This window comes from Dipodomys spectabilis, unplaced genomic scaffold, assembly GCF_019054845.1.
Source record: "Dipodomys spectabilis isolate Male_0828 unplaced genomic scaffold, ASM1905484v1 ptg000017l, whole genome shotgun sequence".
NCBI classification, from domain to species: Eukaryota; Metazoa; Chordata; class Mammalia; order Rodentia; family Heteromyidae; genus Dipodomys; species Dipodomys spectabilis.
Window position 1 is genome coordinate 8,892,179 of NW_024870694.1, and position 14,590 is coordinate 8,906,768.

Sequence of the window (14,590 nt, forward strand, 5' to 3'; positions counted from 1 at the left end):
TTGAAAGGGCTGCTGCGGATGTAATGATGTTGGGTGGAGGACGTTTAGGAGCCAAATGAGTTTGTGTGAACAAAAGACTTGGTCTTAGATCTGGACAGTCCAGGGCTCTGTGGGAGTTTGATTTCCTTCCTCATTCTTACCTTAAAAGGAGCAACACCACCCCCACGCTACTCTTAAAAATAAAAAAACCAAAAAACAAAAACTCACACACATTTAGGAAGTATTTGGACTTGAGCTCCAGGGATCCGATTTTTCAAAAGCTTCCCCAGGGGACAGACACTAGTGTTGACACTGTAAAGTTTTATGAAACACACAGTAACTTCCCTCCCTGTGTGTGGGACCAGCTTTTTGTTCAGAAGGGTAGCTTCCCCTCCCCTCCTCTCCCCTTCCCTGAAGATTTTTGCAGGACTGAACCCAGCTAGGGCTCAGGCAAGGGCTGGCCTGGAGCCCTTAGGTCAGCCTTCTAGAAACAGAACTGGCCCTGAAGTCATCTCAGGGACACTACTCAGGCAGGAGGGACAGAGGAAGGACCTTGAGGGGACCCTGAGCTCTTTGTTTTAAAAATATTTCCACAGGGTTTTTGTTTGTTTGAAAGGCCTTGAGAAAAAGCCCTGGGGTGGAAGGTCAGAAGATTCCTAGTTAGTTAGTACGTACACACACAGCCTCCTGCAGTGAGGTGGTCTGCCTTATTATTTCTAGGCCCCTCCATTTTCTTCACCTCTATCCTTTGAGAAATAAACACCCAACAGAGCAGCTGAAGAGGAGGCTCCTAGGCCTAGGGGAAAGCTTTGATAAAGCATCAGGCTTGGCTGAGCGGGCCCAAGGCAAGGGAGCAGGCCTGCAGGGCCCTGGTCACTGTAACCCTCCCTCACATCCACAGAGGAAGCCAGTGGCGGGATCCACCAAAGGAGACCTGCCAGGTTAGTGAAACAATAAAAAGGCAAGGAAAAACATCCTGGTTCCGAGGAGGAAGAGCCTGAGAGGAGGCGCTGAGGCGGGGCAGGAAGAAGAGGATGAACCACTGTGAGCCCAGACTGCAGAAGAGAAGGGTCCTGGGCTTTAAATCTCTCCACAAGAACAGGCAGCTGGCTTTTCTAAGTTCAGCCATTAATCTCTTCTACAGACCTCTGTGAAGTGGCCCCAGACTCAAAGGAAATCCCAGAAACATCATTCGTCTGGATGGTGTGAGATTGTTGAAAATAGAGGTGAGGGAATAGTTTGGCACAAAGGACTCAGGCCTGGGCTGGAGAAGGAAGGGGCCTGGTACCTCTGGGTGGCGTTCACCATGGAGGCTCCTTCAAGGGGTAACTAAGTGAAATCTAGATAGAGACATGAAACATTTACTAAGATGCTTAGTAGACTTAGTCTAGGAAAGCTGATGCTCTATTGAAATATAACCTGTGTGTTTGTGTGTGCGCGTGTGCATGTGTGTGTTGGTACCAGGGCTTGAACTAAGGGCCTGAGGGTTGTCCCTGAGCTTTTTTGCTAAAGGCTAGCACTCTACTACTTGAGCCACAGCTCCATTTCTAGCTTTGCCTGCCCCAGCTGGCTTCAAATTGCAATCCTCTGATCTTAGCCTTCTGAGTAGCTAGGATTATAGGCATGAGCCACCAGCACCCAGCTATAACATATAGATAGATATGTAATAGCTCCATATAGATATGTTATAGGTCATCTATCTATATAGATATAAAACATATGTATAACATATATGCATGTGTATGTGTGTGTATGTTTCTTAATTCTCAAGAAATCAAGTCAGAAGAATGAAAGAAGGTTGAAAAGAGAAAATGAAGGGAGAAACTTACAGGGCAAGGGAGAAATAAAACTCGGGAATTAAAAGTGAAAGATATAACAGAACAGGGTTATAATACATTAAAGTAAGAGTATAATATATATATTATGCTATTATTTATATGCATACATAATATAAATATAATATATATTATAATCGATATCATTTGCTGTAGACCAGGCCCACCTGCATTTCCCATGGGTTATCTCAGCTTATTTTCATGACAGTCCTCCAAGATGGTCTCATGTTTTTCTGAAAAGGGAACTCAGATATAATGGCACTGAATAATTTGCCCACAGTTACACAGCAAATAGTAAAATTAAAATTTTTTAAGATCCCAATTTATTTGTTTGTGCTAGTTCTGGGGCTTGAACTCAAAGTCTTGTACTTTTGGCTTTGCTTTTTTGCTCAAGACTGGCCCTTTACCACTTGAGCCATACCTCCACTTGCAGGTTTTTGCTGGCTAACTGGAGATAAGAGTGTCACACTCTTCTGTCAGAGCTGGCTTTGAGCCACAATCTTCAGATCTCAGTCTCCTGAGTAGCTAAGATTACAGCCGTGAGCCACCAGTGCCTGGCTAGAAAATGCAATTTTAAGCAAAGAAAATAAGGACATCAGGGCCAGAGATGTGTCTCAGCAGTAAAGTGCTTAGCTGGCATTCATGAGGCCCTGGAATCACCCTCAGCACCACACAAAAAAAGAAAAATTATATTGCTGGGCATTAGTGGCTCACTCCTGTAATTCTAGCTACTCATAAGACTAATATCTAAATACTGCAGCCCCAAGGCAGCCCAGGAAGGAAAATCTGTGAGACTTATCTCCAATTAACCACCAAAATGCCAGAAGTGGTGGTGTGGCTCAAGTAGGAGAGTGGTTGCCTGAAACACTCAGGGACAGTGGGCACCCAGGCCCTGAATTCAAGCTACAGGACCAGCACAAAAATATGAAGAGATTACAAAACAGAGAAAGAATGAAAGATAAATAAATAGAACCGGGACCTAGCTACTCAGGAAGCTGAGATCTGGGGATTGCAGTTCAAAGCTAGCCTGGGCAGGAATGTCCATGAGACTTATCTCCAATTAGCAACCAGAAAACCAGAAGTGGCTCTGTGGCTCAAGTGGTAGAGCACTAGCCTTGAGCTGAAGAGCTTAGGGACAGCACCCAGACCCAGGGTTCAAGCCCCACAACCCACAAAAAATAAAAATAAAGAAATAGAGCTAAGGAAGAGCACTAACCTGTACTAAAAATGAAAGCCAGAAAGGCCAGAGCTAGGCTTCCTCCAGAAGGAAGGCCCTACCAGGCCACCTCGCTTAAAGACAGGGATCCAAACTGCCTAGGGATGTATACAGCCAAGTGGCCTCTCAAGGGATAAAAGGAATAAAGCAGGAAGATTCAGTGGTGACTGTTGACAATGAGTTAGAGACACCAGGAGACAAATGACAATGGAAGCATGAATGGTGAATGGAGATGAATGAGCCAGAAACAAGGAAAAGGAGGGCAGGATTGCTAGAGGAAACTATTTGGTTTAAAGTAAAGCATCATAAACACGTGAGCATCTGGTAGATGACTGAAGGAACAGAACTGAATTGCTGAAGGGAACAAAAAGTAATTTCTAAACAAAAAAAAATCTGAAGCCATGCTGCCTTCCCTCCACACCTAGATTGTGCCCTGCTCCCTCCCCCTTGGCTTTTTGGTTTCTTAGAAACAGATCAAAGACCACCAGTTCTAAGAAATCTTCTCCAGAGACATCGCTCTTCCTCTGGGCTCTTGACTTATCTAGACAACTCTGCTTATTTTGCTAGACAACTCTGACTTATCTGATTGTATTCCTAGCTCTCTGGCTCCATAGATGATAATATAACTGAGTTGGAGGTAGAAGGCCAAGGACAGAACCACAAAGAACATCCCACTGGGAAGGACAGAAGAAATGGGAAGGGTTAGTCACAGTAACCAGAGACAAGATAGAGATGGAGAACTGATAAAGCCCACTGAGATCTCCTAGAAACGGCCTCTCTTTCTCATCTCCAACTTTATACTTATCCTTCCCTGTATGCTTTCCTCATGAAGCCCTGCCTCACCTAAAGTAGTAACAATGACTGATCTGTCCCCAGAAGCATAAATGACTAACACAAGCTGTGCATTGTCATCTTCACAAAGCATGCCTGTGAATTTACTCATTTCATCCTTACAATAACAAGATGACAAGATAATTGATTTTTTGTTTTATTTCTGTTCTGGCCTTGAGGCTTGAATTCAGGGCCTAGGCACTGTCCCAATGAGCTTCTTTTACTCAAGGCTAGTGTTCTACCACTTGAGGCACAGCTCCACTTTCGGCTTTTTCATGGTTAATTGGAGATAAGAGACTCACAGACTTTCCTGCTAGGCTGGCTTCAAACCGAGGGAGGAGGAGGGAAAGGAGGAAGGGGAGGTGGAAGAGGAAGAGGAGGAGGAGGAGGAAAGAGAAGGAGGAGGAGGGTCATCCTAACTAGGACTACAAGAATGAACCACTGGTGCCTGGTTTAACTGAACTGGTTCTATCATTTCCACTTTACAGATATGGAAGCAGGTACACAGCAAGGAACTTGTCCAAGGCCACTGTTAGCTCATGATGTCATGACTACAATCACCTGTTCGGTCTACAAATGCTTTCACAGTCACAATTACATTTGTCCCACCTCAAAAACCTTGTGAAGGAGTAAGAGACACTACTATTTCCATTTTGATCTCGCCCAGTGCCACCTATCTAGAAAGTAACAGGTAAGACCAAAGGTCCTCCGACCCTCAGGGCTCCTGAGCCACCTCTGACATCGCTCTGCTCTGACTCTACAGTGGCTATCTCCAGCAGCAGCCCATTACCAGAAGCATGGCTAGCTGAAAATAGTATCTACAAAGCGTAAGAATTCTCCTCCCTTCCAAGAGCTCCTATTAGAAATTCTTATTCCAATGATGCCATCATTGCTCTTTTTTTAATTTGCTAACTTTCAATAGAACCTGTGAAAGATTATCTTATCTCCTGAATAATGACATGTTTACTCCCTTGATAATGAAATTAGATTATTTATGGAGGATGAAGGACAAAGATTCAAAAGCCAGTCTATGAGCGATGCAGGTAGAGAGAAACAACCCACTTTCTATCTAGGAGTGGTCTACTGTAAACCACCAGTGAGTGACTTGTGGGCCCCAGCACACTCTGACTCCTTCAAACACTATTGAAGTGCCAGTCGCTCATACCTTTAAACCTACCTATTCAGGAGGCTGAAATCCAGAGGATATGGTCCAAAGCCATCCTATGCAGAAACATCTGCAAGACTCCATCTCCAAAACAGCCAGCCTAGTCCCAATTCAGCTCTCCATTGAAGCTGAACTAGCTTGTTTTTGTTATTTCTTTCCTCTTTAGCCTGTTTCCTAGCTGTGTTATGTGTTATTTGCCTGCTGTAGGCCTTTGTAACAACTGGCTGCCTGTTAACTGTACAATAAAGACTCCAATATTCTATATTTCAAAAAAAAAAAAACAGCCAGACTAGAGTCATGAATCAAGTAGTAGAGAACCAGGCAAGCAATGAAACCAAGCAAGTATGAAGCCCTCAGTTCAAACCCCCAAACCAGCCAAGAAAGGGGGGGGGAGGGAGGGAGGGAAGGAGGAAGGAATGAAGGAAGGAAGGAAAAAGGATGGAAGGCTCCAATGTGACCATGGTCCCTCAATGGACTTGAATGAACTCTTTGCTTTCAGAACTAAGTCTCTAGTTGGGTGGGGAGGTATGTGGCTCCAGTGGTAGAGCACCAAGGTGCTAGGTTCAAACCCTAGTATGGCAAACAAAGAAATTTTTTTAAAAAAATATGTCCTCATTCCAATAAAATGTCCAGAGGGCAAATGTGTGTGTGTGTGTGTGTGTGTGTGTGTGTGTGTGTGTAAAACAAAACAGTGACTAGTATAAATCTGGTTTCCACAGTAGCATCACCAGTACTGTCAGGGCTCAGGAGTAGCAGGTACTGAGTAGATAGCATTTACAATCCCTGAGGAATTAGTAGCCCATTGTGGCTAAATAACTTACCAAAGTCCTACTGCTGGCAGGAGGCAATGTTGGGAGTGGAACTGAGGCCATGTGACCCCCCCCCCCCCAGCACAGAAGCTGTGACTGCAAAGCCAGCAGAGCTCTCAGTCACACGCTAGCAAAAGATAATTCCCACTCCACACGACCCTGCAAGTCTCAGCACATGGCAATGACAAATGTCCTGTGCTCCCAGAGTCTCTAAGGTGAACCCCTCACACACACACCCCCCACCAAGCTGTTCCCATCCCCTCCCACCACCCTTAGCAGGAAAACAGAGTACTTCCCCATGTGGGCCTGGCATGACCATCAGCAGTCAAAGCCTTGCACGAGACCCCCACCCCCAGCCCCAGCTCCCCAGGTTACAGCAGGTACCTCTCTTCTCCATCTCTCTCCATCCTCCAACGTAACTGCGTTGGTTCCAAGGACAGAAGTGACAGTCACCTTGGCCTCTATTTACCCATCTCCCTCCTTGGCCTTCAACTCCCCACTTAACAAAGAGCCATGGAGGAAAAGCACACCAGCCTTTCAAATCCGTTCCTGCCTCCAGCAGCCCAGTTCCTTCCTCATGCTGGGGTGGGGTGGTTATTTAGGGTCTCTTGGGAAATCAGAGCCTCTCTAGTGCCCAGCTTTCCAGCAACCCTAGGAAGGGGGCACCCAGGGTCTGCCATGCCATTTGACCCTTTATGTCAGAGAAGTTCAAGTAGCCCAGAGCTAAAATATAAAGCACAAAGAATGTGTCCATTTTTAGCAGCTTTGATAGGCTCAGCAGACGTCTTCCAGCTCCTTCACGGGAATCCCATGACCACAGTCCTGAGCCATATGCAGCTTAGGGCAGCTGCAGTGCCGGTGGGGCACTGAGAGGAAAATCTGTACTCCTTCCCTCTGCTCTCATGACCCTCCATGAGCTGACTCCTCTGGGGCCAGACTGCTTGTTTTAAAATCCTGAATAGGTCAGTTTGCCCTGGCATTTATTCCAGCACCCTCTAGAAGGATCCCTCTGCTATAGTTCTTAGGGACAGAATAAATAGGCATGTCAAATATGCATATGTATAAATATCTATATGTTGGGTACAAGTAGCATAGGCTTATAATCCCAAGACTTCACATAAGCAAAAAGGAAAAAGCAGGAAGTGGCGCTGTGGCTCAAGTGGTAGAGCGCTAGCCTTGAGCTGAAGAGCTGAGGAACAGCACCCAGGCCCAGAGTTCAGGCCCCATGACTGGACTCCCCGCCCCCCCCCCAAAAAAATCCCGACTTGGGAGGCTGAGGCAGGAAGATGATAAGCTCAAGGACAGACTAGGTTTCCTGCTTCAAAAACAAAACAAAAACTGGCATAAACTGGGCACTGGTGTAATCTAAGCTACTTAGGAGGCTGAGATCTGAGGATCATGGTTCAAAGCCAGCTCAAGCAGGAAAGTCCGTGAGACTCATCTCCAGTAAACCACTCAGAAAACCAGAAGTGGTGCTGTGGCTCAAGTGGTAGAGCGCTGGCATTTTGCTGAAGAGCTGAGGGACAGCGTCCAGCTGAGTTCAAGCTCTATGACCAACCAAAAACAACAACAACAAAACTGGCATAGATAGCAAGTGAGAAGCTGAGCAAGTGGGGGGCAGAGCAAGTGGGGGACACAGTGTCCAGACAGGTGACTGTGCAAACTTCACAGCCCTGTATTCCAAGGGGGAAGGGAACTTATTCCTAATACAACCTTCTTGGGAGGTGTTAAGCCTTAGAGTGAGGTGACCTTAATTACATCTTATGGAGATCATTCTGGAATAGGGGGAAGGGAGAGAAGGAGGAAGGGAGAGGGAGGAAGGGAGAGGGAGGGAGGGAGGGAGGGAGAGGGAGAGAGAGAACAGCGAGAATGAGAGAGAACAAAAGTGAGTAAGAGGACAGAAAGAAACAGTTCAGGACTGTGTGTATTTTGTACTCAAAATAGAAAGAATCCCCACCTACCCAAAGATTCAGAGGAGGAAAGAAGCAGATGGGAGGTGGAGCCTGGGTCCAGGCTCAGTGGGCAGTGCTGCCAGTTCCTGACCTGGGAAGAGCTGGGAACGGACCCAGCTTGGGGAGTAGGAAAGAGGGATGTTGATTCCCAGGTTTTCCTTTCTCCTCCCGATATTCAACTCTGCCACAGGGAGGTCAGTTTCTGCTGTGGTCCATGCCACAGACAGATCTCACCCTGCCCTCCAGAGCACCCTACTAAATGGCTCAGCACCAAATCCAACAGCCTTTCCTAGGGCCTCATTCTTCCTCACCCTCCTGCTCCTTTTTGTTTTTCATTGAAACAGGATTTGAGCCCAGACAGGCCTCAAACTCAGCAATCCTCCTGCTTCAGCCTCCTGAGTAGCGGGGATTACAGGCATGCACCAACACATCAAGCCTCCCGGTGCCTTGTAAATGGGAAAGGACAAATCCAGGCAGAAGTGCGCATTTACTTTCACAGGTAAACTAACACTGTGAGCTGTATTCAAATGCTACCAGTCCACAGCCAGCCTCCAAACTGCCCCCCTCCCATGTGCCCAAGTAGAGCCTCTTCCTCTCATCATCTACCCTGGATTTCCAGGATCCAGGAAGAACTTGTTCCCTCCCCACCCCCCCCTGGCTCATCAATGTCTGCCCCAGCACCTGCCCAGGTTGAACCTGGTGCAGGTGTCTCAGTATCAGTGGTTCAGTTCCACATTCCCAATGGTCACAGAATTCCTTTACTGGACCTGCTGCAGACTTTACCATGAAAAGCTATGGCAGAAGCTGCCTCCCTAGAAGGGGCCCATCTTCTCCATGCCCCCTTCTCAGCACTCCTAGTAGGGGTCCTGCTAGGTCCTCCTGCCCAGCAAGTATCTCTCTCTTTCAAGGTCCATCATTCCATTCTTGACTGTGACCCGTTTTGTCTTTTTCAGTCCAACTGTTTGGACTCTGCTGATGCCAATAGCCTCCCCACTCTTCTATTGATACACATCCTAGTCAACGGGCCGAAGCTAAGTGGACTCCATCTTTCTCCATGAGCTAGTGTTCTCTCATTCTTCACCCTTACTCTCCAGCGCCCCCTGAAGTCTCCCCTCTGATGCTGCAACCAGCAATCCGCGCCATTCTTTTGGTCCCCATGGTCTCCTGGTGACTTCTCTTTGGTTATGAATCAGCAATGCACCATTACTTCACTGTTTGCACTGCTGATGCTTGGGTTTCAACAAGATGTTCCCTGGGGCACTGTGGAGATGCCTACCACCTACAGTGTCACCCGGCACACGCACCACACAGAGAAAGGCCTTAGTAAATACTTCCTGATTTATAAACCAAATGGGATGCTGATGGAGAAATCTGCCACGCTCCAACAAAAGGGGGAGGGAGGGCAAATATAATGTAGACACATCTTTGTTTCTACTTTTGAAAGGTGATCGTGAGTGAGTACAAGAAGACACAGATATTACAAGAGTTTAAACTACCTGAATTTAACCTTTCCGCCCATTGAATAGGTATTCATAACAACTAACAATGGCTCATTATGTCAGACATTGCTCTTCATTCCCAAGAGAGAGACCCATAAAAACTTATTTCACATACTCGGAAGGATCATGGCTTGAGGTCAGCTGAATTAAAAGAGAAAGAGGGGGAGAGAGGGAGAGGGAGGGAACAAGAGAAAGACACAGACAGACAGAGACAGCGAGACAGACAGACAGAGACAGAGACAGAGACCCATCTTTAGAAACACGTGGAGTATGGTAGTTTACACTATAACCCCAGCTGCTCAGGAAACATAAGTAGGAGGATCCAAATTTGAGTCTAGCTGTAGACAAAAACATGACACTCTCTCCAAAAAAAAATCTAAAGCAAAAAGAGCTAGGAGCATGGTTCAAGTGATAAAGCAACTTCCTAACAAGCATGAGGCCTTGAGTTAAAACCATACTACCTTAAAAAAATTCATTTCAGTTAGGTTGATAATAAATGTGGCTACCTCCAGAATAATATATGGTGTGGGGTACAGTGAGAGCCTAAGTCATAGTATTTATATAAAGTACTATTTTATGCATTTATAAAGACTTGATATCGTTTTTTTTTGTCGGTCAAGGGGCTTGAACTCTGGGCCTGGATGCTGTCCCTGCGCTCTTCAGCTCAAGGCTAGTGTTCTACCACTTGAGCCACAGCACCACTTCCGGTTTTCTGAGTGGTTTATTGGAGATAAGTCTCACGGCCTGGCTTTGAGCCTGGATCCTTAGATCTCAGCTACCTGAGCAGCTAGGATTACAGGCGTGAGCCGCTGGCACCCAGCTGACTTGAGATATTCAATCTTTCCTCCAAATTGCCATGGCCACCTCCTTCCAATTGTGGAAAAGACAAAAGCAAAGGACTGCAGAAGAGAAGGAGAATGATGTTGAGCTGTGGAATATGCTAGAGACTTAGAACACCTGTGGCCCCATTGTACAGATGAGAAAACACTTTATGCTGTTGTTCAATGAGCAAATGGATTTTGCTATCCCTCCTGTATTTCCCATGTAAGCTCACTACACCCTCCTGTGAAAGGAGAACATTACCCCTACTCTAGGGTATTTCCCAGAAGGTGAAATGGAGTAACAAGTGTGTAACCATACAAAGACACGCAAAGGCTAGGGGGTTAGACAAGGGGGGGGGGGAATGGGCCTTCTTCCCAGTTGCCTCCCCAAGATTTTTTGACAAAAGAGACATTAGACATTTGCTCCAACAACTCAAACCTCCTGTTCGATGGCAGGGGCTCCAGGGACAAGAGAGAAGCTGCTGAAGAAGGCAGCAACACCAGCTACGGAAACCGCAGCTCCATCTGGTCTTTGCTTCCTTTAAAGTTAACTCCAGGACACTTTGCCAGCCAGCTGGGCAGGGCCACTGCAAGGCAAAGAGATCACCGGGAGGGCAGAGCTTCTGCCCAGGCTCTCTGTAGACAAGGAGGCCGTAACCACTCAGCTGGCATCGTGCGACATCCAGCTCCCTGTGCTCCCCAAGCTCCTGGACAGAAAAGTCTCAGCTCAGCATTCACACACAGGTCAACGGAAGCAATAAACGGGTTCTTGCAAGTTTAAGAGGATGTGGCTTCTAAACACACACACAAGCTCTTCCCCACAACCCTCCTTCTGTGTGGGGCAAATCAAGCAGGCTTTCAGGGAGTCCTCACCCCCAGGACAGAAACCACATTCCTGGGGAATGCCACTCCCTCAGGGGCTGCTTCTTGCCCTCAGCAGTCTTCACTGCACCTTGTAACGGTGCTCAGGGCAGCCAAGTAAATGACGAAATTGGACTACGAAGTTAGAGCAATTCAGGCGACAGCTATTTAACAGCTCAAAAGGGGCTGGGTTCAAAGCGCTTCCTTTACTCTAGGGAGCCACATTTTTCTAAGATTATTCTTCCTTGGGCTGGCCGCTCAGCTCCTCAGCATTTCCCCTTTGGGTGGGAAAGTTCTTTCTCTGCAAGGATTTTTATTATGATTTCCAGCCTTTTTCCCACCCCCACGCCCCTTTCATAATGAACAGCCAGCCTATGGATGGAAAACCCAAGCCTATAAACTAAGTCTCCAGGTTAGCACTGTGGCTTTGAGGCCTGGAGTGGTGGGAAAATGTGCAGAAAGAGGAAAATCTCTAGGTCTCAGCATCCTGTCACCACTGGCTGAACAGCAGCAAAGAATGACAGCAGGGTGGCAGGTGGGCAACCAAAGCCTAACAATGGCTACACAAACAAGGGCCGCCCTCCAGGGGCTTGCAAGGTGACACAGACAAATCAAACACATGCCATGGAAACACAGTCACCCTGACAAGTAAGAACCCTGAACTCTGCCTCAAGCTGAAGGGCTAGAAATAGGTGAATGAAAAGAAAAGGACATCGCTGGTCCCTGCTGCTGGGATGAGTGTATTTGGAAGCCTAAACCACAGCAAGAAGTGGCTGTGCATAATCTTCCCCACTACCAAGAGAAGCACATGATTTGTCAGACTCTGGGCTCATAACCAAGAGTACCCCCACCCCCTCACACACAAAGGCAAGGACACAGAGGCTGAGTAACCATCTGTCAGGGTACTGAAGAAGGCAGGGCACAGTGGCTTTACAGGAACTCTGGAGGGCCTTTCTGCTTCAGACTTTGCTGCCTTCTGAAACAACTGCCAGTCCCTAGTGATGTCTGATAGCCCAGCAGCATGGGCCAAGAAACTCTCAGGACTTTATTAGAGGACAGACTCATTGAGATCACCCAGTTCTGATTTGCTTGGTTATTTCTTTCTCCTTCCCTGAGTGACACTGTTCAAAACACTGTCAGAAAACAAGCACAGGTCATGCCTGGATCCTCTACCCTTTCAACAGATCATCCTCACCCCCAAGATCAGGACTTAGGCCAGAGAAAGAGCAGGTAGCATTAGAGTGGTCTTCAGGGTACCAGATCTAAGAGACCATCTGAAATAAGACTGCTCTTTGGGACTCCCCTTCCTGAAGCCTCCAACATACCTCCTTAAATGAGCCCAATAAGAAAGCAGTGTTACCTGGTAAGGTAGGCATGGGTCACATAAGGCCTTGTTCTTATTTTGCTCCAGCCTAATTATCTCCATGATCCCTCTCTCTGCATTTCTCATCTCTCTGCCATCTGTGGGCACTGCCAGCCAAAGGAGGAAGGAGATTCCAGTGCCAGCCTCCTCTGACCAGGCCCCCACAAGTCAGAATGTCTCTTCCTGAGGCCCCTAGGCTAAGAAGGCCTGAGTACCAGCCAGAAACACCTGCCTCTCTGTCCTGAGTGTCCCCTTCAAATATCCTCAATCCCCAGTACTCTTCTGTCTAGAAAACTCATAACTGCCCCTACAGTGGTCCTCAGATACTTTTCTACTTCAAGACCATCCAGAAATGTGCTCTTTTAAGATCTTACTTTCTTCCCTTGTAGTTTACGGAAACAAGTGATCTATGAATCCCCTCCAGGTCTGTAAGATCATTTACAGTTTTACAAAGATTTTGGTCACTTTTCTCCTCCTTTCTTTACTATTCCTTTTTCTATCTTAGTCTGGTGACTCAAAAATTGACAAGGATTTGACAGTTTGCAAGGATGGAATCTTGCGGACCATGGAGTTGACAGGTTTTTATTTCTGGGGCGGAGAGGAGCTTTGCTTACTTAACTCTAGAAAACACCTCTAGGTTGGGGGAAGCCAGCTCCATGATAGTTTGTGAGGTAAGAGAAAGCAAATGAACTGAAAATTAGGCAGAAGTCTCATTGACCGTCACCCAAACTCCAAATCCGCGTCCGGTGTAGCAGCCAGGGAGCCTCTTCCACGGCACCCTGCGAGTGGGTGGCCCGTGTCGCTGCACGAGGACAAAGGCTCACACACCACGTTGCTGACTTTGTTCAGAGCACTTTCTGTTATTTTTACTTTCATTTCGTCACATCACCACCAAGAGGCGGGTCCCTACCGCCTTGTCACAGATGGAGAAACTGACACTAAAAAGAGGCCATTCCCATTTACAATGGCATTATGTTCCGATTACACCCAGTCCTTGGCATTTTCTCCCCGACCAGCCCAAGGAGCTGGACACAAAGGCAGCCAGGAGAGGTCAACTCCCTGCCTCTGATGGGGACAGGAAAGGGCAGGGGAAAGCGTCAGGGACCCGCCTGGGTCAGCGATTGCCAGGCAGGGGAACCAACCTTGGAGCCTCCCCCACCCCCTGACCCCCGCCCCAGGTTTCTCTGCTTTCAAAGTTTGCACCCGTAGGACGTTTTATTTCAAACTACATCCTTTGTCCCTTCCAACATCCCAAGCGCGACCCACACCCCGTGACCATCCGTGGTTCCGTCTGAAAAGTCGGGCTCTGTCTCTGCACGGCGGGGGGGGGGGGATGCGCGCGGGACTGGGGGGCCAGCAGCCGGAAGTTCTCGCCCCAGGATGGGAGAGGCGCTTTGGGGGGGGTTCCCCCCGCCTCTCTCTCGTTCTTGATTTCTGCTTTTGTTTCATGAAAGGAGGGACGTAAGGACCCCACGGGAGAGCTAAGTTTTCCCGCAAAGCTGACGGTTCGCAGCCCCGGCACCCCGGGAAGGCACTGCCCCACTCCCCGCCCGACCTCAGGGTCCCAGGCGCGCGGGGAAGGCAGAGCCCCGGACCGGGCTGTCTCTCTCACTCACCCGCGCTCCCGCCTCGGGGGTCCCCGCTGGAGCGTCCCCGCCGAGTGGCGACGCCGGGCCGCGGGGGCGCGGGGCTGGGGCCGGGGGACGCGGGCCCGCGGCGTTCCCAGGGCGGGGACTCGAGCTCTGGGCGGCGGGCGGGCGATCGAGCCGTGCCCGCGTCGGCGAGGGGCGCGCGGCGGGCCGGGGAGGGCGGCCGGTCCCGCGTCCCGGGGACGGCGGGCGGCGGCAGCAGCAGCAGCAGCAGCAGGAGCGGCGGCAGCAGGAGGGGCGGCGGGGGCCACCGCGAGGCGCGCGGCGAGGCCATGGTGGCGGCGCCCACCCGCGCTCACATGCCCGGCGCGGGGCAGCGGGGGCAGCGCGCGGCGGGGACCGGGCGAGCCGCAGCGCGCGAGGACCGAAGTGGGGCGGCGAGCGCGCTCGCTCCCCGCCTCAAAAGTTGTGGGAGCCGCGGGAGGGCGGGCGGGGGCCGGGCGGGCGCGGCGGGGGCGGCCCGCGGCTCTGCCTCATGCTAATTAGCCCGGGCGGGAGGGCGGGCGGGCGGCTCCGCCTCGGTTGACATCACCCGCCCCGCACGCCGGGCCCCGGGGGCGGGGAGAGGGCAGGAAGGGGGCGGGGGCGGCCCGGGACCGCCGCCTGGCAC

At 49.3% G+C, this 14,590-nt stretch overlaps 1 protein-coding gene across 1 annotated transcript in view; it reads right to left on the bottom strand.

Annotated features, from left to right (window-relative positions):
* The window catches only part of Heg1 (heart development protein with EGF like domains 1), a 91,465-nt gene extending 77,211 nt beyond the window's left edge, over positions 1 to 14,254 (bottom strand). Inside the window, exon 1 of the mRNA XM_042668249.1 lies at positions 13,948 to 14,254. Coding sequence (XP_042524183.1) covers positions 13,948 to 14,254 — 307 coding nt within the window. The remainder of the gene's footprint in view (positions 1 to 13,947) is intronic.
* Between the last annotated feature and the right edge of the window lie 336 nt (positions 14,255 to 14,590).